The sequence below is a fragment of the Toxotes jaculatrix genome, chromosome 4 (genome assembly GCF_017976425.1).
Source record: "Toxotes jaculatrix isolate fToxJac2 chromosome 4, fToxJac2.pri, whole genome shotgun sequence".
Classification (NCBI taxonomy): domain Eukaryota; kingdom Metazoa; phylum Chordata; class Actinopteri; family Toxotidae; genus Toxotes; species Toxotes jaculatrix.
The window spans coordinates 8244311-8265156 of record NC_054397.1 but is presented as its reverse complement, the minus strand read 5'-3'; the positions used below and the strand labels follow the sequence as shown (position 1 = coordinate 8265156).

Below are 20846 nucleotides of genomic sequence, written 5' to 3'. Positions count from 1 at the left end.
GCGTGGTAAGTGTGCATAAAAACACCATGTGTTCTCATTTTTGGTTTGCTTAATATTTCTTTCATTTTGAAAGAGTGGATCTGCAAAATAACTAACATGACAAGGCAACCTATTTCTAAATGTATACTGTGAACCAAATTTAGAGAATAACTCCAAGTTTGCAGTATGTCACCCTTTTGCCTTTGTGTTTTAGAATGCTTAAAAGAGAGGGCTGGCAATTGTTGGCATTTGTCGAGGACTATTCTCAGGCACAGATTTAGCACTCTTGTAAGTTTTTACAGCAACAGGACAGTTGAAGTGTGTTTGCCTCAAAACAGACTACAGTACCCATGTTTATCTAAATAAGGGACACTGTCACTTGGTGCAACAGTGTGGTGCACTGATGTCGTTTTTTTTTCTCTTTATACAGTTTTACTCAACAATGGAGTAAGCTATTATATTAGGATTTGGATACATAGATAAAACTTGTCACTAGGATCAATTCTGATCCTCTGTTTGGATGTTATCGTCTTGTGTCTAATTTTAGGTAGAAACACAGGTCCTAACTTTTCTACGTGCTCGTGAAGTGTACAGAAAGCTTTACACTAACCTACCTAAACACAGTGCAGTGCAACATACCTGCAGTGTATTTTTGTAAGAGGACAGTGTGACTACTGTCCTTCCTCACAGTCTTGCGGGGATCACACATCCTGTACCGCTGCGTTGTTCAGATTTTGGTCCTCGCTCGGCCGCCGTATTGTAAACGCGTCTGATTGGTCCGTGCCAAATACAATCGTTTGGAGAACGTCCACCGGGTAAGTGAAATGCTGTTTAGCACGCAGCTACTGCTAATAATTACTAAAAATAAACAAACAACAAAGATTTCATAGTGGGGTTCAGGCCAATTCGATTCCACTATAAGGATAACGACCCTCTCACATCATTAAGTGCAAGCATATTCACTGAAGAGTCGGCAATTAGCGGGTTAGCTACTCTAATTAGCTAGCGGCTAACGCTAACTATCAGCACGGTATAAGTAGTTATGTTTTCGTTTGGTATCAGAGACATTACTACACACGGTGCTCATCGTAAAGAAAACCCTACCGTTTAATTTAAGAAATGAAAGAAATTGAGCACTAGTTATTTACTTGGTATATCGTTAGCTGGTATAATGCTAATGTTGAAACTGCGACCATAACATCTGTTCATCTTCAACCCTTTCAGATCACGGTCAAGATGAGTCTGAGAAAGCAGACCCCCAGTGACTTTTTGAAGCAGATAATTGGGAGACCTGTGGTCGTCAAACTGAACTCTGGTGTCGATTACAGAGGTAATACCGCTGTTACACGCTCTCCACCTGTTTCTATAATGTTATTTGAAAAGTGATGAAGTTAGCTTTAACCAAAAATATGTTTGTCTGCAGGTGTCCTGGCCTGCCTGGATGGTTACATGAACATTGCCATAGAGCAGACAGAGGAGTATGTCAACGGGCAGCTCAAGAACAAGTATGGAGATGCTTTTCTAAGAGGAAACAATGGTAAGTCAGTCCAATGAATAAATATAATTCCCATTTATATACATCTTGGCTCTTCAACACTCGTGGTTGTCTTGAACAGAAATGCATGACTGTTTCCTTCCTTTGACATTATTACATCATAGCTATCTTATATTTGTTTTACTCCTCTTCATAAGTAAGCTGTACTCTCTGAAATTCACATTTACACAACATCATTATTCAAATATTGTTATGTCATTTCTGTGCAAAACTTCAGTAAGTAAGTCATGCTGAACAGGGGACTGCTCAGTGTGATAAAAGGGCCAACAACCATAGATAAAATTCAAATGACAATTTAAAAGCTAACAATCACTTTACCCAGCTGCTGCTTCATAAGGTCTGCAGTCTTACACCTCTACCAAGAATCCCATGATAACTAACCAGTACAAAACAATTCAGCATTTTATCTCTAGAAAGAGAAATGATTTTTATTGATTTATTTATTTTCTTTTTGTGTGATGAGATCTGCTTCAGTTGGTTGGTCTTTCCCCACAGAGAATTTATTTTTAGTTAGCCATGGGAACTGAACATCAAAAGTCAGCTGTAAAGAACATTGCTTTCACAGCCCACAATAAATTCTATATGAATGCCCCATTGTAGCAGGCTTTTCAGTAAATATGCATTTTCCTGTGCGTCTCCAAAAAATAAAGCTAAAAATTCTTTAGCTGGGGTCCACTGTATTTGGTTTTGACAGCACACAATTAATATAATTGAAGTTATTATGACTAATTAGTTTTTATTTTTTACTTTTTAATTTTTTCCTCTTAACTGATCATTTGACACCAGATTCCTCAGTGTCTCATAATTTAAATCTTAGATCTTGATTTATTAACAGTACCCTTTACATAAGAAATTATGTGTTCCTGGAAATTTCAGATTTGTCTTGGAGATGTCATGTTGCTCAGTAAAACTGCAAATTTTAACACTTTCCTCTTCATTTTCCTCTCTTCACAGTTCTGTACATCAGCACCCAGAAGCGGAAAGTGTAGTGAAGATCATTTTGTGTTTTCATCTTTAATTTCCAGTATTTGATGCATCAGTGGACTATTGTCCTATGGTCCTATGTTTTTGTTTCTGTAAAATCTGAAGCCTGAAAAAAATGTTTGTTTTTGTAAAAGTGGAGTAAGTTAATAAATCCTGAGTTTTGATCTGTGTCTGATTTGGTGAATATTATTTACATATTTTGGTGTTAATCTCACAGGGAAAACTATAAAAACTATTTTTTTCTGCTCTCAACTGTTCTTCCGAAAAATGTAAATGTAGGTTTTAAAGTAACAGTATCATTTCAGCAAGCCTAATATTGAAAAAAGACTTGAACTCTTGTCAGGAGTTCATATTGTAATATCTTGTGATTTTTGAATAATGTCTATCAGGATTCTCCAGTGCCAGTGGGACTGTAACAGTGAAATAAAGGTGGACATTTTTTCTTCTTTCACTAAATCACTCAAAGTTTATCCCTGGAGCAGGCAAAGTTGCCTAAAGTCACCACTGTTTTACCACAAGGCTTCAAAAGGATTAGAATGTAATATAGTAATTTGTCAAAACGAATGTACTAATTTCGTAATTGATCTTGATACGACTGGCCTGGAGAAACCCATTACTGAACAGCCCACATACAAATGTAGTCATCATTACAAGTAATTTGATGATCAAATAAATCAAAATAAAATTATAATTCAAAATAAAACTTTGTTCAAATAATGTTCCACATAAAAGCATAATTTCTAAATGACAGCTTTTTGATCTTCCTTTAGCCTTTGTCTCTGGCTTTCTTGTTTTCAAATTGAACATGTGTAATGTTACTAAAAGTATTCCTACAGCTCTGTATCATGACACTGCTTGAGAGCTTTGTAATGACGGAGTGTTCAATCCAGTAATGTCCCAGCATCTGAACTTTGTTCGGTAGAATATCCAATAGAGTAAATCAAAGAGAATTTGACTTCATGATGGAGTACCCATCCATACAATAATCAACTTGTTGCTTGCTTTAATTCTGCAATATGGACAGATTCAATATGTACCTGTGCAAGAAAATGTTTCACTTTCAAATATCCATTACTGGATAAAACAGTAAGAGTGTGACTGCAGGACTTATCTATAAATGGTGCCACCTGCAGGTTTTGTCAGGCTGCATTAATATGTAAACAGATCTACCAGATCAACTCCCACTGCCCTCTGCAGCAGTCCTCCATGTTTAATGCTTTTGAATGTCTCAGAACACACAGCTCACCTTTTGTCATCTGTGAATGCACACAGATGCTCTTTGTTCCCAAGTCAGGTCTGGATTGGCTCTGCCATCTCCACTGACGCTGCCCTGGGAAAATGAACGGAGCGGCATATGTAAAGAATTGGAGGTTTATTCCATTTCAGTGTGGCCTGTGATAATTTAGCAAATGAGTTCAAAAGTGGCGTCACCTCATTACGCTAAGATAAGAACGCTATAAATATATGATTCATTAGGCTCTTAATGAGAATGCTGTAGTGTGGAGGCAGTGGGGGGAATTCTTTTCCTTCCAAGGGTGGATTTTTGAGAGCCTTGTTTTCCAACCTGTACATGCGCACTCTGGCCCCTGGAAAGAGACAAAAGGCTGCCAAGGTCAGGCCCGACTTGAGAATGAAGGACACGTTATTGATCAAACTCTGCCGAGCTGCAGCCGTAGAGAGGGAATGTTGGGGGGGATTGAGCTGCAATACAGACACACACACACACACACACACACACACACACACACACACACAGGCAGACATAGGCACTGAGTGATGTGTACACAGAAACGCATTGTACACAGTGCAACACACAAAGAATCATTATGGCACCTAGTGAGGGTTAGTACAGGCAAATATTTACCCACTGGAATCATAACTGAGCCGCTGGCTGTGTGGCCTCGCAGGGAACCCAATTAATACCATTCACACAAATGACCTAGTGGCAGACATCGTGGTATTGAACCATGTGTTTTTAAAAAAAAAAAAAAAACACACCGTGAACTGGTGTAGCCACCTTTTCTTTTTGCATGTCCATGTACGTGTCAACATCTGAATATTGATTTTAGCCTCACAACCTCTTTCTAAACCCACATTTTTTCCCCCTTTGGATCATTGAAATAAGGTGCTGGATGAATGTGAAAAATCCAGCTCTTTTTATTTCACATAGTTTTTTTTTCAAGGGATGCCTTTTTCCCTTGTCTGGCTTAGGTTGTGGAGGGCACTGGTCCCCACTCACCCCTTCAAAGCAGACTGGCTCAGGGGCTGGCAGAGGATGCTGCAGTGGCTCAGCGTTGACGTATGGAGGTGAGTGATGGAGGGGAGAGGACAAAGGAGGATAGAATAGGTGACAGCCCTGTTATGTAGGAGAAAAAGCAAGGGGAAGACTCAAGTCTTACAGCACCACCAGCTGCCAGAGCGACAAAACTACAGTAGACACACGAGCAAGGAAGGGAGGAGGGAAAGTGGAGTATGACTTTGACCCTGACTGATCACTGCAGCATGACTGTCTCGCCTTTTCACAAGGGATCAAAGGATGACAAGGACAACCTGAAAATCTGTGTTTTTTAATGTTTGGCTGTACCATGTTCTCATTTGGAGGACAAATTTCTGTCTTCTATGCAAATCTATCCAGTGTGGATCTTCTCATATGAATGGTTTTTGCCAGGGTTAATGTAGAGTCCCCTACACACAGGGAACATTCAAGCTATTTCTTTCTTCTCTCTTTTTTTTTGCATGTGTAAAGAGGCCTCCCTCCTCACAGTGTATTGGGATCTGTGCTGTCCTGTGTGAACTTGACCAGCTTTAACCTCTGCCTGACAGGCTGTCATGTGTTTAGGATGTAAATGATGACGGTGACCTCCCACACTGTGTCTCCGCTCTCACATTCCACTGGCTGGGTGAGGGGTCTTGTTAGGTTAGTGAAGAATAAACAAACACCTTAGAAACAGCGTAACAATGGCAGGCTAATGTTGAAAACAGCTGCTACTGATTAATAAACTGAACCCTCCTTGTTTGTCTGTTGCTCCATTAGTCAGTTATGGCTAGTCCCCTCAAAATATATCAGGAACAAGTGTGTGTTACTGTGCATTGCTGATGTTTTGATACAGAAGGTTCCCTGCTCTACTTTGTTGTCTTTCAGTAACCTAAATCAAAGTTCAAGTTTGAGGGTTGTTTTGATCCTAATTGAGTGTGAGGGCCTGTGGTGGCCTGTGCTGCTCTGCAACTCCTAGGCTCTTTATTTAGCCCCGAGGACAGTCAACCTTGGCCAGAAATGTGACCCTTGACCTTCTTATCTGGAAGAAGCTATTCCCAGCATGGACAGGGGCTTCCGTGATTTATCTTGGCTCCAAATGGCAGCGTGATGCAGATGGTGAGGTTAGGGGAGCATAACTAGGTACCCTTCAGGAGGCCAGAGAGCAGTACTGTTGCACTCACAGAGCATTTACTATGTGTGTTGCACAGTATTCAATACTAATACACCAGGCAGGAAAACTCTTGTGTGGTACAGTAGTATGGTCCACGTGAGTCCTTGAACCTTGACCCCAAAAGGCTCCCCAGCTGTCCCACAACAGCAGGGTCTATTTTGGAAACACATTGGCTTGAAATCTTACTGCATGTTAACCATATTGTGTTATTGACTGTGACCTGACCCACTTATACCTCAGTGAGATGCATGGATGTGAATACAAAGCACATGATCGCTTTTCTTCTCGACAAGGCAAAAGTTGTTTTGTCGATTGTGTGTTTCACGTCACTAGCCTGTCTTAATGAACTTTGCCATACCTTTGTCAGCAAAAACAGCTGACGCTTCAGGGTCAGGGTAAAGTGTGTTCAAACAACTTCTGTATTTCAAAATGGAAAATAAAAGTTGTTTCTTTCTGAATGTTTATTGAAGATAATTTCCTTAATCTGTTTCATCTGCTGGCTGTAATATAAGACAAGAATGATATTTAAGGTTTCAAACAGAATTGTAGACTTGAGACTGTGACTCCGGTTTTAAAAAGGAAGAACTGTGACTTGACTTAGACTTAATAAAGATCATGTGATATGATTGAAAGCTCCAGAACTACTACTCACCTTGAGGTGAGACTGTTTTGCCAACTACAGTATCCAACATTAAAAATGAGCATTGAAACTCAACTTTTTAATGAACATGGATTAAAAGAAAAAGCCTTCAAAAAAGCTCAGAAGAAAAAAAAGAAAATTTGAACATCTACAATTACAGACATATGACATGACAACTGAACAACTTCTATTTACTGATGAAGAGAATGTAATAACCTCCAGGAGAGAAACTAAGCTGACCTTCAGGTGAAATAGGTTTTTTGAAGGCTAGTCCTAGGATTTGACCTGGTAAAATTTCTGAACCACAGGAATGAAATGCCAGTGCCAGGCAGTCCTTGCATAGTCACACAGATCAAATTTTTAATTATTAGGCCTATTCACTGAGAGGGCTATGCCTCAAATTTACAAAAGATCCTCTTAATACAGCTTTGAAAGGGAAATGCTGAAATGTCATGTTTTCATTTGAACTGTCAGTATTCAAAGACCCAAAAGACTTGCAATTAACTTGCTGTTTGCTTGAGACTTAAAAACAGCTCTACTGTCCTGTCACAAATTGTGGGCCACTTGTTTGGGAACTAGTTAATGTCCTACTGTCCTGAAGTTCAGTCCAAAATGTACTTAACCTGAACTTTCCTCTTTGATACATAAAGGGATTGGGGTATTATTTCAGGGTAATTCCCAAACAAATCATATCTGGGAAAAAAACATCCTGTTACAAACACTCCATAATCAGTATATTCTATTCTGAGGTCATCATTGCTTGTGAGCAATAACTAGTGAATATGAGGTAAATAGCCTGTGTCAAAGAACCATTTTCCATTGCCTTTTTGATTCCCAGTGACTACTGCTTGTCCTGTTTGTCAGCCAAGTTTCACTACTGTGCACATGAGATTTGCATGAAATACAAACTAGCCCTGCTCTCAGACAATTAGCCTCCATTACGCTGGTGTTCGGATTGCCACTTTGTCTGCCATGCAAGGTAATCCGGAGTGTTGCTGGCAAGCGCCCAAAATGGTAATAATGGTAATGTAAGAGTCTTTTGTTGTTGTTTCCTCTCAGACTAACGGCTACAGACGGCTGTTGTGTCACTAGATGAAATGTGGAGGAAGTGGAAATGTTTGCACTGCAGTCAGAAGGCAAGACATGAACCTTTGCCCTCGAATACTAAAGTGCACGGGAGCTTACAGTCTACAGTTGTTTAGGATTTGGTCTAATTCTGTCCAATAAAAAAACTGAGCACTGGAGATCTGGCCTTTTATTTCAAAAACTCAGAAATATGAGTATTCCCTTTCAAAGGTTTTTAAGAGTGCCAGACAAAAAGAAAAAAAGAAAAAAAAGAAAGCTGCTATAGTCAATATTTTCATATTAGTAATGGATCAAATGACTGTGTGAATGTGAAAGGTACAGCTAATAGTAAAAACCCACAGCCACCCAGCTGTGGAGCTCTCCCCAGCCTTGCACATATTTTCAGCTCATTCTTTTGGTTTTAAAGCCCACAACTTTACTTTGATTGTGTCTTTTCCTGGCACAGCAGACAAAACCTCTAACAACTTGCCATACCTACCCAGCACCGAGCGACAGACAAAGTTAGCAACTAGCTGGTGAACGTTTAGTTGCTATAAGTCAGATACTTCCCTCAGGAGTTGGTAGGGTGCAAAACAGAGCAAAAAGAGAGCAAATATTGGACTTATATTCATCAGGAGGCCATAAACATGCCTCCACATGACTGCCAGCTGTTGCTCTGTGTCTGCTGGTTGTGTTAGTAAGCAGCTGTTTGCAGCAAGTATGCTCCATCAGGTAATGATATAGAGTGCCCCCAAGAGGCCAAAATTCATCCTTGCAGGTTCAAAGGATAAGTTTGGTTTAGTACAGGTTGACTGGTGCAAGAACAGATGTTTACGGTGCAGCTTGGAAATGAAAGCGGCACCTATTACAAGTCAGTGCACCATCAAAATGATTGTGAAGCTGCTATTTTAGGGTAAAAAATAGTTGCATAATGTTGGTTTAAATCTTCCCTGTTAAGTCTTATTGTGATCCTACATCATTCCCTGATTTCAGCAGTTGGGTTAGTACAATGGAAATGATAATGGTGTATGACCCATGTAATTGTGAACTGAAATTATCCTTCAATGGAACTTCTTTGCTCTCTGTTGAACTGAAGACTCTTGGGATGTCTGACTGTGTGTGCCACACTGAAATACTTTTGTATGTGTGCTTGTTTCAGTTTGTGTGTCCGCCGTTGTGGAGAGAAGCACAGTGGTTTGACTCGCTGCACTCAGAGTGCCTGTGATATTGCTCAAGGGTAAAGCCAGACACAAGAGTTATGACTTGAGCCCATCTCTGGCCATCAGGAAGGTCATAAGGAGGCTACAGACTCAATCGCACACACTTGCCTAACACTCAGGAACACAGAGTAACCTGCCTAATCTATCACAAACACACACATACACGAACAGACACACACTCGCATACTGGACTAGAGCCAGTGTGAGAGTCAGGGCTCTGTCATAAACACAATTACAGCCTTTCAGGCTTGGGCCTGACCTAGGTCTCTCCTCTGACTGTGTGTGTGGGGACGCAGATAAAGAGAGAGAGAATGTATGTGAGCATTTGCATCATAACATATTATGAGGCAGACGAGGGAGAGCACCTTTCACATCAAGATATGATTTCCCGCATAGAACAGCGCACGGACAAGAGGCCATTAAATTCAATGTGACACTCCCCAGGTTAGCCACCGATGCTTTTTACGTGACCGTGTCACTTTGAGAGTTTTTAACGACCATCAGGGAAAGTGGAGAGGAGATGCTTTCTGGCACACACACACATACACACAACACACACACACACACACACACACACACACACACACACACACACACACACACACACACACACACACACATCCAGCAGAAGGCACCAGTAGGATTGGAAGAAAAGCTTTTATAAGGAAGACTCATATAAAGGAAGCTCTGGAAGAGGAGGCATCTGACAGACTTTTATGAAGAGCAAAAAAGTAAAGGGCCACTGCTCTTAAGTGAGCCTACAAATTACTCCTTGAAACATATGCTTACATCATATTTTTTGTGTAATGTCACCACTGATGCAACATTGTCCTTAGGCAAAGCCTGTATAACCTTCAAATTGAATATGTAAGGCTATTTTTTTTTGGTTATCTACATGTCATCTGGACCAGTCACCAGTCCCAGTGCTGTGTTCCTCTAAGTTTTTTGCTCCTCATTTTCAAGACATATTTAGACCCCTTGCGCCCTCTTGTGGCAGATATCGGAGGTGATCTCACTCAAAGCCAGCCACTCAGCCCTCTCATTCCTTATTTTAATTGACCTGGATTTGTTCCTTTGCGTTGCTGTAATGAAAAAGCGAGAGGTGCCTCGAGACTGAAAATCCTGTCAGCTTCGCCCTGCAGCAATTCCCACACCCCAAAACTGGGTCCCCTTTACAAGATCTACTGTTTGAAGCTGAGCAGAAATAAAAAATTTAAAAGACCTGGGTGCTTCAATGCCTTGCGATGAATAATTAAGAAATATGCATTTCCAGATAATGGAGAAGGGAATTTTAATACATTTGGATGTAAATCCATTGAAGAAACACTTTGGCATATATTTGTGTGGGGCTTGTACATGAGTTTGTCTTGTATCCTTATTTCTCTGTGTAAAGAGACAGTAAAATATTCATCCACCATTTCACACTTGAGTTTGTGGCTATGTTTAACATAGAGAATGGGCAGGATCACTTTTTAAAAAACAGAAACCTGTACAAATAGGACGTGCTCATTTGAGTCCTGCGCTAAAAGAAAATGAACAGATACTTTCACCAGTGTGATACATATTAATGTCGTCTGTCAGCTTCTCAGTGTGCTGCTGAGAGGCTCATATTATCAATACAAGGCAATCAATACTCTACATCATGAAGGTCATTCAATCAACATTCAATTAAACATTAAAAAGATATTAAATTTGTTCTAGAAAGAAATACAAAATAAAACCTTATAATTAATAGATTACTCAGTGATTTAACAGATGCATAGTCCATGCATAAATATATAATATACCATATAAATGTACAAAATACTTGCATGTATGTGTGATTAAACACAATCATCCTTGCAGTAAAAAGATTAATGGAGCTTCCCTTTTTAAATAACTGAAATCCTGCTGTCCCATTAAAATAAAGTCACAGTTTGTCACAAGTTACTATGTAAAAAATTATATATACAAAGTGCATAAATCATAACAATTTAGTCTGTCATACCTGTCACCATCTCCATCTGACAGTGCTATACCAGACCGCATAAAAAGCATATTTGAAGATGAATTCTCCCTTGCTGCTCTTTGGCTTTTTTTCCCTCTTGTCATTACAGAGACTAGCTTACAACTCCCTGTACAGTTATGAATCATAGACCATGGGCCTGTTTGATTTTATACTTGATGACTCATCAGAGGTTTAACTCTTCACATTAAAGCCTGGTGACAATTTTATAGCCTCCATACTGGAGGAAGACGGAATATGTTGCACCGTGCTACAACAGAAACCCCTCTGTCTTCATAACTCATCTCCTGTGATGGCAGAGCTGGATTGAATCATCTTTGCTCGGGGCTGGTAGCAGAAAAAACCCTGGCAAGTCTGGGGCTGAGGTGTGCATGTGCATGTATGTGTGTGTGCATGGCATTTGTTGTGTGTTTGTGTGTGTGTGTTTGAATGAATGTTCGTCCTAATTAAGCATCAGCAGCTTCTTGGACCGGGGGGAGGCAAGACTTCACAGCCATTAAATCAGGACAATGCTTTTTGTGTCACTGGTGCTGGCGTAAGTTGCCCTGCTTCCCCTCCTTCTCCTTGCATCTCTTCTCGCTCTTTACCCTCCCACCTCCTCACCCTCCGTCAGTCTCACAGCTGCCATGCAGCCTAGGGCTCCAAAAATAAATGATGGCTTCCCAAGTGCATGGTCAAGGCCAAGTAAGTTGGCAGGGCTGGGCCTCCTTTGAGAGCTGGCTCAGTGGCTTCTCGCTGGTGTGCCCTCTACTGGAAGATTGTGTTAACTACAAGTACATTTCAAGAGGCATACACTGAATGTAAAGGCACAGGGGGCAGACAAAATAACAGAAACACCGCTGAATATAATGCAGCCCAAAAACTACTGCTTGGTTCCTGAAAAACTGATTTTGCTCATTACCTTTTAAGTACTTCCTCCCCTGGCCCCAGATTTATCAAAAAACATTTTTAGTAACCTTATTTAAGTCGGGTGATTTTGTTTGCATGTGTGTATTTATGAATATATGCAGGCTGGTATTGGTATGTATTTAATACAGATATAACATGTACTCTGAGCACTTTAGTACAAAAACCACATTAGGTTGTGACATTCAAACGATGATCAGTCTGTAAGGGACCCAAGGTGTGCCAAGAAAAGTTTCCCCACACCATGACACAACCACCACCAGCCTGGGATGTTGACACAAGGCAGGCTGGGTCCATGGATTCATGCTTACTATCTGTGGGCCTCAGCAGCCTCAGATTTCTGTTCATGGCTGACAGGAGTGGTCTTCTGCTGTTATAGTCCATTCGCCTCTAGGTTTGACATGTTGTGCATTCTGAGATGCTTTTCTGCTCACCACAGCTGTAAAGAGTGGTTATCTGAGTTACTGTAACCTTTCTGTCAACTCAGTCCAGTCTGGTCATTATCCTCTGGCCTCTCTTATCAACAAGGTATTTCTGTCCACAGAACTGATGCCCAAAGGTTTTTGTTTTTCACACCATTCTGAGAAAAAACTCTAGAGACTGTTGTGCATGAAAATCCCAGGAGATCCTCAGTTTCAGAAATACTCAAACCAGCTCGCCTGGCACCAAAGTTACTGAGGTCGCATGTTTTCCCCATTCTGATGTTTGATGTGAACTTTAACTGAAGCTCCTCACCTGTATCTTCATGGTTTTATACATTGCACTGCTGCCACGTGACTGAATGACTCAACAATTGCATGAATAAATTGGTGTACTGTGTACCTAATTAGTGTTCCTAATAAAGTGCTCGGTGAGTGTATGTTTATATGTATGAACTGATTCATATTTTTACAGCTTACATCTCTCAAACATGTATGAAGAGCAACAAATGACTTTGTAATGTTCAAATTTTCTTTCTTTTTTCTTGTGATCCACTTTGTGATCTCTGGTTTTGATAAGTGGAATATAGATAAACTTAAAAAAATTAAAAGGCTTCACTATGAAAGTCATTGCATTGAGTTCCATTGTACAGGTGTTGATGTTATTGTGTCCACTCGACTTTGCAACCTCACAAGTGGACACTCAGCCTTTTAACATGTCCTTGGAGAGAAATAAGTGATGGGTGAATAAAACAGGGGCTTTGATCTCCTGTTTACACACTGTATCTCAGATCCTGGCATTTACAAACACAGTAATCTGATTCTTCAGCTTTCTCTTTCTTGTCAAGCTTGGCAGTTGGATATTTGCACCGGTACGACACCAATCTTGTATCTTAATGAAAGCAAACTTTGACAGACAAGTTGTAAGCACTGTTGCCATCTCCTCTCCTCATCCAAAGTCTCACTGGATGATGGGGAAGTGGAAGTGAGGGCACTGAAAACTCAAAGCCGGTCACTGTAGAGAATTCCCAGTACTGGCGTGACCTCAGGCTTTGCGACTCTCTCCGGAAAAACTAAGGTCAGCAAAGGGCCAGTCTGTGTGTGAGAGACACAGACAGAGAGAGAATATTTCAATAATTTGTCCAACCAGACACATCCATAACATACATAACTAAAGACTAGAGCCAAAATGATTAATTGATAATTAATTGATTTATTAATTGACAGAAAATGAACTATTTCAAAAACTGATCAATTTTTCAGCAGAATTGCGTTCTCTGATTCCATCTTCTCAAATGTGAGGATTTGTTGCTTTTCTTTGATACATATACGGGTTGTCCGTACTTATGTTGTTTAAATTGTATTTATGTTGTATCAGCTCCATAATTTAAAAATTATGATTGAGTCAAATGAACAACTCTTTGATGTAGTCTCACTAAAAAATACATTTAAGGTTCTATATTTTTATTTCATGACATTCACACGTTCATATATAAGGTTATTTAAGTTTATGGGCAGCATCCCCACTGCATACACATATAATACTACGAGATGACATGCAGATGAATGTGCACATGAAAATAAAATATACAAAAGAGAAATGTCATTCTTGCATCAGAATAAGAATGCATCCACAGGAACAGATACACATGCATATGTGTACACACACACACACACACACACACACACACACACACACACACACACACACACACACACACACACACACACACACACAGCCTCATCTGCCCTCCGTCAAATCTCAGTGCACTGTAGAGCTGTAGAGTGGATGAAGTGGCTTAGAGGCAAGTCCTTTGGTCTGGTATTAATTTTACATACTCTGAAGAGTCCATATATATCTTTTATCCATTTAATTAGTTCTGCTGTCTCTAAGTTGGTCAGATCCATTTCACTCGACGATATGGCTGGTCCAGTCAGTCATGGAATTCATCAAATATATGCATTGCATCTCTGAGGACTATTCAGGCTTTAATACATATTCAGTGTCTGAGTTATTGTTGTCAGAGGCAGACGCACTGAACTGCAGTTCAGAGAATTGAGAGCAATTTAACTCACATTTCTGAACAGCCCCTTATTAAAACTGGCATCAAACATTATGAATAATGGCTTACTTACATACAAACAAATGTTCATAGACAGACCAGTGCTGAGGGCCTTAGGCGTTTTAGCTTGAATACTTTCTGCAAAACAATTCAGGACATGTGTTGCTTGTGAAATGCAATCAAAACATCTCAATAGATGATTTATTCATTTTAACTAAATTTATACAAGTTTTATAGATGTTTTCCTTTTACTGTTTTCTGTGATAACTTCTATGAATGGGAGAGTGGCGCAACAGTGGGTGGACTGGGTGTCCACCAGGGGTCAGGATGACACAAAACATTCAGTACCTGCTGCGTGGGGTGAAATAACTCTGCACATGCTGTTGTGCAAGCGTTGTAGGATAATGTAAAGCCAGATCATCATAGATAATTATCCACACAGATGATAAGAAAAGTGTTTAGTTTGATTAAAAAACACTTTTAACTATGTTTTTTCTTCTTTTTCTTGCAGAAATTATTAAAATTCTCAAATACTGGGTGTAAAAGAAAGGTTTGATCTCAATAGATGTGTTTATGTTCAACATAAAATTAGCATGATATTTAAAAGTGCACTGTGGTAGGGTTATACTGTATACTGTATTCTCTCCTTATAACACTCACGATGGCTATAATCACATATTGATTAATGCAGAAATGTAGCAAAATGTAATTATTAGTACAAATATATTGCAAAATGTGTTATAAAAGGTTTAACCTAGAGGTGAAGATGAAATGAGCCGAAAATTAAACACATTTAATCAAATAATAGTAATCAGAACAATAACAGAAGAACATCAAATTTAATGATCAAAAACTTTGCTTAATTCCAAACATTAGATCCATGGTAACAATTTAAGCTACAGTTGGTCCTGACAGCACTGTCATTCAAGATCTATGTAATATTTTTAATATTTTTCATGCAAAATATACATTTTCTATAAATATAGAGTTAATCTCTAATCTACAAGATGTGTACACTGAATTGAGAATGCCCTGTTACTGGAATATTCCAGTCTTACTTTTTCTCCAATGTGAATTTTAGAATTTCCCAGTTTTTCTCATATATTCGATAAGTCCAGCGTGTCTGAGTCAAATGTGTTTTTTGCAGCTCGTTTGTTTGAATCAAAACATAAGCTTAAAAAACATATTAAATGTGCTGGAGAAAGTTTAAGTGGCACAGTGCAGATTTCTCAAGGAAATCCAGCCTGTTTTTGCTGTTGAGGTTAAAAAGAATAGGATAAATGACTGTCTGCAGCACTCAGCGTGTGCAATTCTATCCTGCCCATTATTTTTTTTGTATGTAAATTGAAAAGTGATGGATATTTAGAATTAGTTGGTATTTAAAATTTGTACTTGTTTTTTCCCCCTCATTTCTGTACTTATTTATATTATCTTTTGATGAAGAAAAGCAAAGCCATCATTATTTGATTGTATTACTGATATATCCTGCACATCAGGATATTTTTATAGGTTAATTAAGTATACTAATCCAACACTATCAAAAGACAGAACAGGAACCAAATTTTAGGGCATATAAAGAAAAAGAGCTAACAAACCAGAAGTTCATAAAAAGTAGAAGAGACAAAGTTTTTTTTTATGAGGATGAATAAGTTTACTCTGTCAAAAAGAAAAAAAAACTGCATGAATTTCAGCCGTGCTCCACTTACAACTGTGCATTCTCACATGTTAACAAACAAGAATATGTGTGTCTCTGAGTGTTTACAGTGCGTGCATGTGTGTTGAAATATGTGTAGTGTATTGCAGGGTGCTAACAACACAGCGGGAGCAGCTCCAACAACGTGGAGTCTTTAACAAGCTGTCAGGGGCCATAACATTGTTCTCTTCCAACAGTTAACACAGCGCACTGAGCAGCTCCAGGTAGTGACACCCTCAGTGCACAACAGAGAACCTTTGTGGTTGCTCACATTCTCACATCTGGCCCCATACACACCAAAGCAGCTAATAGGCGGCAGTGTTCTAGCTTAATGGAAGTGCAGAGAGAGTTCTGCTGTTGAGGTAGATAGGGCCCTCTGGGCAAAAACACATTAACCTATTTGGAGGGCGTGAATTCTAGATGGTGTTATTAGCAGAGAGTCTGAGCACCTTGAGCTGAGCTCCTCTAATACTCTCTGTGAGTTTGTGTTTGTGTGTCGGAGAGAGAAAGAAGGTGAGAGGAGGAGAGAGAAAATTCTTGTTTTAGTGGACTGTCTCAGACCAGAGTGAAGGTCTTTGCACAATCCATCTCCACGGTGTGAATCAGCAGGTTGGAGGAAAAGCCTACCTTCCTTCACTCAGGGTGTTATTAGCCTTTTGGCTGCAGCACAACGGGCAATACAGTGCTGAAAAACTGCGGAACAATACTGTCCGTGACAACCAGTCATTAGAGTTTGACAGAAAAATTGGCTAAAAAAAAATAAGTTCAGTCATCGTGATAACAGGTTATGTTGTCATACACTTTAAAAAAAAAGCAATTAGATGACTTTGCTGTCATTGCCACAGCTACATACTCAATTTTGCACTAAATGCTCTGGAAAAAAAAGGAGCAATTACGCTTATGCCATCCACCAATTCTATCCAATTAGCCAATTAAGGCTAATTACAGTTTTAGCTTTGGCACAAGGATTTTCATAATTAACCATTTATCAAATCTCCAACCTCTTTCTCTCCAGAAGACACCCAGGCAGCAGTAGTAGACAAGAAAAAGCTCTTACTCCTTTCTCTCCTCTTGATCCTCCAGACTCACTAGTCCACCTTTCCCCTGGGGAGTGAAGCTTGGCTCCAGCTTACCCTATATTCCCCTGATTACCTTTTCAGGGCTGTAAATACATTTTTATTTGACCTCTTTTAACAGGATACATTAATTAAGCCTTATTAAATAATTGTTTTATATACCTTGCCACCCTGGCTATATAATATACTGTACAGTGTGAACCAGATCATGCACTGTGACCTGCAAAGTATGAATTTATTGATGTGACCAAAGGGTCAGCAGGGCCTCCAACCTGTAGTGTTCCTTTCTGCCACACACAACACTCTAACCCCTATTGTACTACAGCATTATCTACTTTTAGTTAGATTCCCCAGTTTCACAGTGTAAGTGAATTTCGTCGAGTTGTACATTATTAAAGGGCAGAAATTATTTATCTAATATTCATTATTTATATTTATACAAGGAGCTTGTCCGCAGGGAGCAGGTCTCATTTTCAGCCTCATATTTTGTAAACAGGCAGTCACAGAAGCGACAGTTCCTCTGATTTAAAGAGACAGGTCTGCTTATGGAGAGTGATGCCTACCTTGAATTCAAATGGAAAGGTGATAAATTTTTTATATTTTTTTCATGCAGCATTTGCATTGACTCACTCTCAGATTCTGCTGCCGCTTCCCCTTTCAAACGGACAATGGGGACAGACAGGTGAGTTTGAAGTGGCAAAAGGAAAGAGAAAAGCCGTCTGCGCTGTAGCCTCCTGAAAACTGGACAACACCAACTCAGGCAGGAAAAGGATTTCTTCAGCCTTTTGTTTAGAAAATATATGCTAGAAAGAAAGCACCCTTTGCTCCATGCTGACCCTTTTGCTACTTGAAAGAATTATTAATGAGAGATTACATTAATTCATCCTGATGACAAACAGTATCAATTATTCAGTTTCGTGGTTTCTTTACTTTTGTTTGAAACTGAATCAGTGAGTTTGTGGGAAGCCACAGTCGACGTCTAGAGAAGTGTCCACAAACACCCGAAAAACCAACAGCCTCAGTCACAAACTCACATTGTGGTAGGAGCAAAGATCTCTGCTGAGAAGTCTACTGAGCGCTAGAGGCCTGTGCATTAAAAAAAGCAGAGTTCAACTGGTCAGGATTGTAACATTCTTTATGCATCTTTGTATGTTAACACCACAGAGAAGATAGACAGGAGGGATGGCAAGGCCAGACAACCAAGTGCGTGTTTGTTAGCCTGAGTGTGCATGCCCGCACCTCCACACCCTCGGCATCTGAGTACCTTTAAGTATGAACAAAATCGCTTTTCAAAGGGAATAATGTAGAACAACATCATGTCAACTTTACGATATATTTATATATTTCTCTGGGCCAGCATTAAATTCAAAGCAGCATTTTAAAGTTGAGGAAAAGGGAATGCTGCGCTCAAACCGAGACGAAACAAGAGACATGGGGAGCAGTTATGCAAATGAATGAAATAAATGTCAAAATGGCAGTGAAGAATTGATGAGGACAGAGAGCGCTTGTCTTGGTTGCGAGGGAAGTGGATGACTGAGAGAGCAAGTGACGTTCATTTTCAAAGGAAAGTTTCACGCCGCTATCATGGCAGCCATTGTGACTTGCAGATAAATTTTAATGCCCCACTCTGACGATTCTGTGTCACTCTCCCTCTTCCTTTTTCTTTCTTTCTTTTTTTTTTCAGAGTACCCATTGCCTATCTCCTCTCCCTATCTTGCTGCGATGACATCCGAACAGATACATGTGCATGTGGCGCGCCAGGACCCAGAAAGCCTCTGCACATGGAAAAGAAAGATGGGGAAAAAGTCTTTATAAAAGATTCATCACAAATGTCTCTAATCCACTACTGCATTGTCAAGGAGATGTTATAAAGCACACATTGTAAATGGATTCTTCCCTCACTGACTAAAGTCATTTCTGCAGAGGGATGGGGGAGTGGAGTCGGGGCGACAGGGGGCATCCTTGTGAGGCACCAGACAAGTACATAGTGTGAGCAGATGAGCAGCACTCTCTGGGACTGCATTACTACCTGTCCCCAGTGCTGTGCTGCCTGTGAGCCCGACTCTAATGTACAAGCTGGCCACATTCCCCTTGTCAAGGCCTTGACGTGCACGTCAAAAATTACCCAACCTAAAGTGACAGTCCCCTTTCTTCCCATCTCTCCCCTCTCTGCAGCCCGGCCCGCTCTCCAACCTGCTAGAAGAGTGCTTTGAAAGCCAAGACTGCCAATGCCACTCCACAGCGGCAGGCACTTTATTTATTCTTCACCGCAGGCAACGGGAGGTAAAACAATATGGATGGCACTGTGGAAGCTCATAATATTAGCTTTGGCTGTGGGCGCTCGGCCATAAATATCGCACTGCCTCGTGGAGAATATGATTGGAGCCACTTGAAGTATCAAGATTTTGAGCAAAGGTCTGAAAAAATGGTGGGGGGTGGGGGGTGTCACTACCTTTCTTTCATCTCTTATCAAATCACCCTTCAGCTCCTCCATCCTCCCTGCGCAAAGTGACATAAGTCTCTCATGCTTTTAGTGGCACTTTGAAAAATAAGACCTCAGTGAAGCAAAAATAATCACTCTTTTCAACACTTCACTTCATCTGGCGATGCTCTTCACTCCTCCATTTCAGAGCCCCTTCAATCACATATGATGATATTAAGTATTACTTATTTATTTTCTGTTGGAGAGGTGCAGAGGTTGAAAAAAGGAGGAAGCGACAGAGAGGCGAAAAGGGAGCCCCGTCCTGCCACAAACACACACACACAGACACACACGCACACACACACACTCAAAATCTGACACATTTTGTAAGGCTTTGATCTCTTCCACTGTTTGACTTTTACATTAGTAAAAACGCGACATTTTATGATCTGACGGTAATTTGTGTATGTGTGAGTGAGAGAGAGAGAGAGAGAGAGAGAGAGAGAGAAAGAGAGAGACACATGTTTTGGTGCCTCTTATTACATGTTTTTCTTGAGGACAGAGGACACACACACACACACACGCACACACACACACACACACACACACACACACACACACACACACACACACACACACACACACACGCACTCAGTGTACATCCTGCTGAAACTGCCCTTCTCTAAAGACTTGTTAATTAAGATAAGAAAACAGACTGGAGTTAAGTCAGGGATAAGGACACCTCAGGTTGATCTGGAACAAACAAACAACACTTTCCGTTTCTCTGATCAATAATCTTTTGTTGTTGTCTCTTTTTGTATCTGCTCCACAGATCTCCAGACTGATGTGGTTATTTCTCTATTAAGCACAAAGAGACAAAGGAAAACAAACAATTTGTTTTTGAGATTAACAATAGAAAATATAACATTAACAAATACACACTATATGGGGAAAACAGGGCAACAACCTCTAAATTAACGTTGCTTCTGGTACACAAGTTCCACAGTGCTATTCATAGTTTATTTTATTAGATTTTTTTCCTCAGTATGGTCACATTTGTGCTTTTTCAGTGTGTCTGGTGTATGTATTTGGTGTAATTTGTAATTTGGTGTTAATTACACAGGAAAAGTGGTTACACTGGTACACCTCAGGTAACATGGAGAGTTCACATGAGGTCAGCTGAACATGTAAAAATGTAATATTTGTCTTCCTATATTGTTGTAAATGACAGACAATAACATAATTCTCCAAATACGGAGAATTGAGTTTCCAAAATTAAATGAATGTGGGTTTAAATTTTTAAGATTTCAACAGTAATTTCAAGGGAAAATGTTCTGGAAATTAACAGACTGACTAAATTCAAACTGTCTCAGAACTAATTAGTATCAAGC

At 39.9% G+C, this 20846-nt stretch overlaps 1 protein-coding gene across 1 annotated transcript; it reads left to right on the top strand.

Moving 5' to 3' along the window:
- The first annotated feature begins 689 nt into the window (after positions 1 to 689).
- On the top strand, positions 690 to 2682 carry lsm6 (LSM6 homolog, U6 small nuclear RNA and mRNA degradation associated). Its single transcript, XM_041036440.1, has 4 exons — positions 690 to 794; positions 1204 to 1309; positions 1403 to 1516; positions 2489 to 2682. Exons 2-4 carry the CDS (start codon positions 1216 to 1218, stop codon positions 2521 to 2523), a joined length of 243 nt encoding a protein of 80 aa, XP_040892374.1. The 5' UTR covers positions 690 to 794; positions 1204 to 1215; the 3' UTR covers positions 2524 to 2682.
- Positions 2683 to 20846: the final 18164 nt, after the last annotated feature.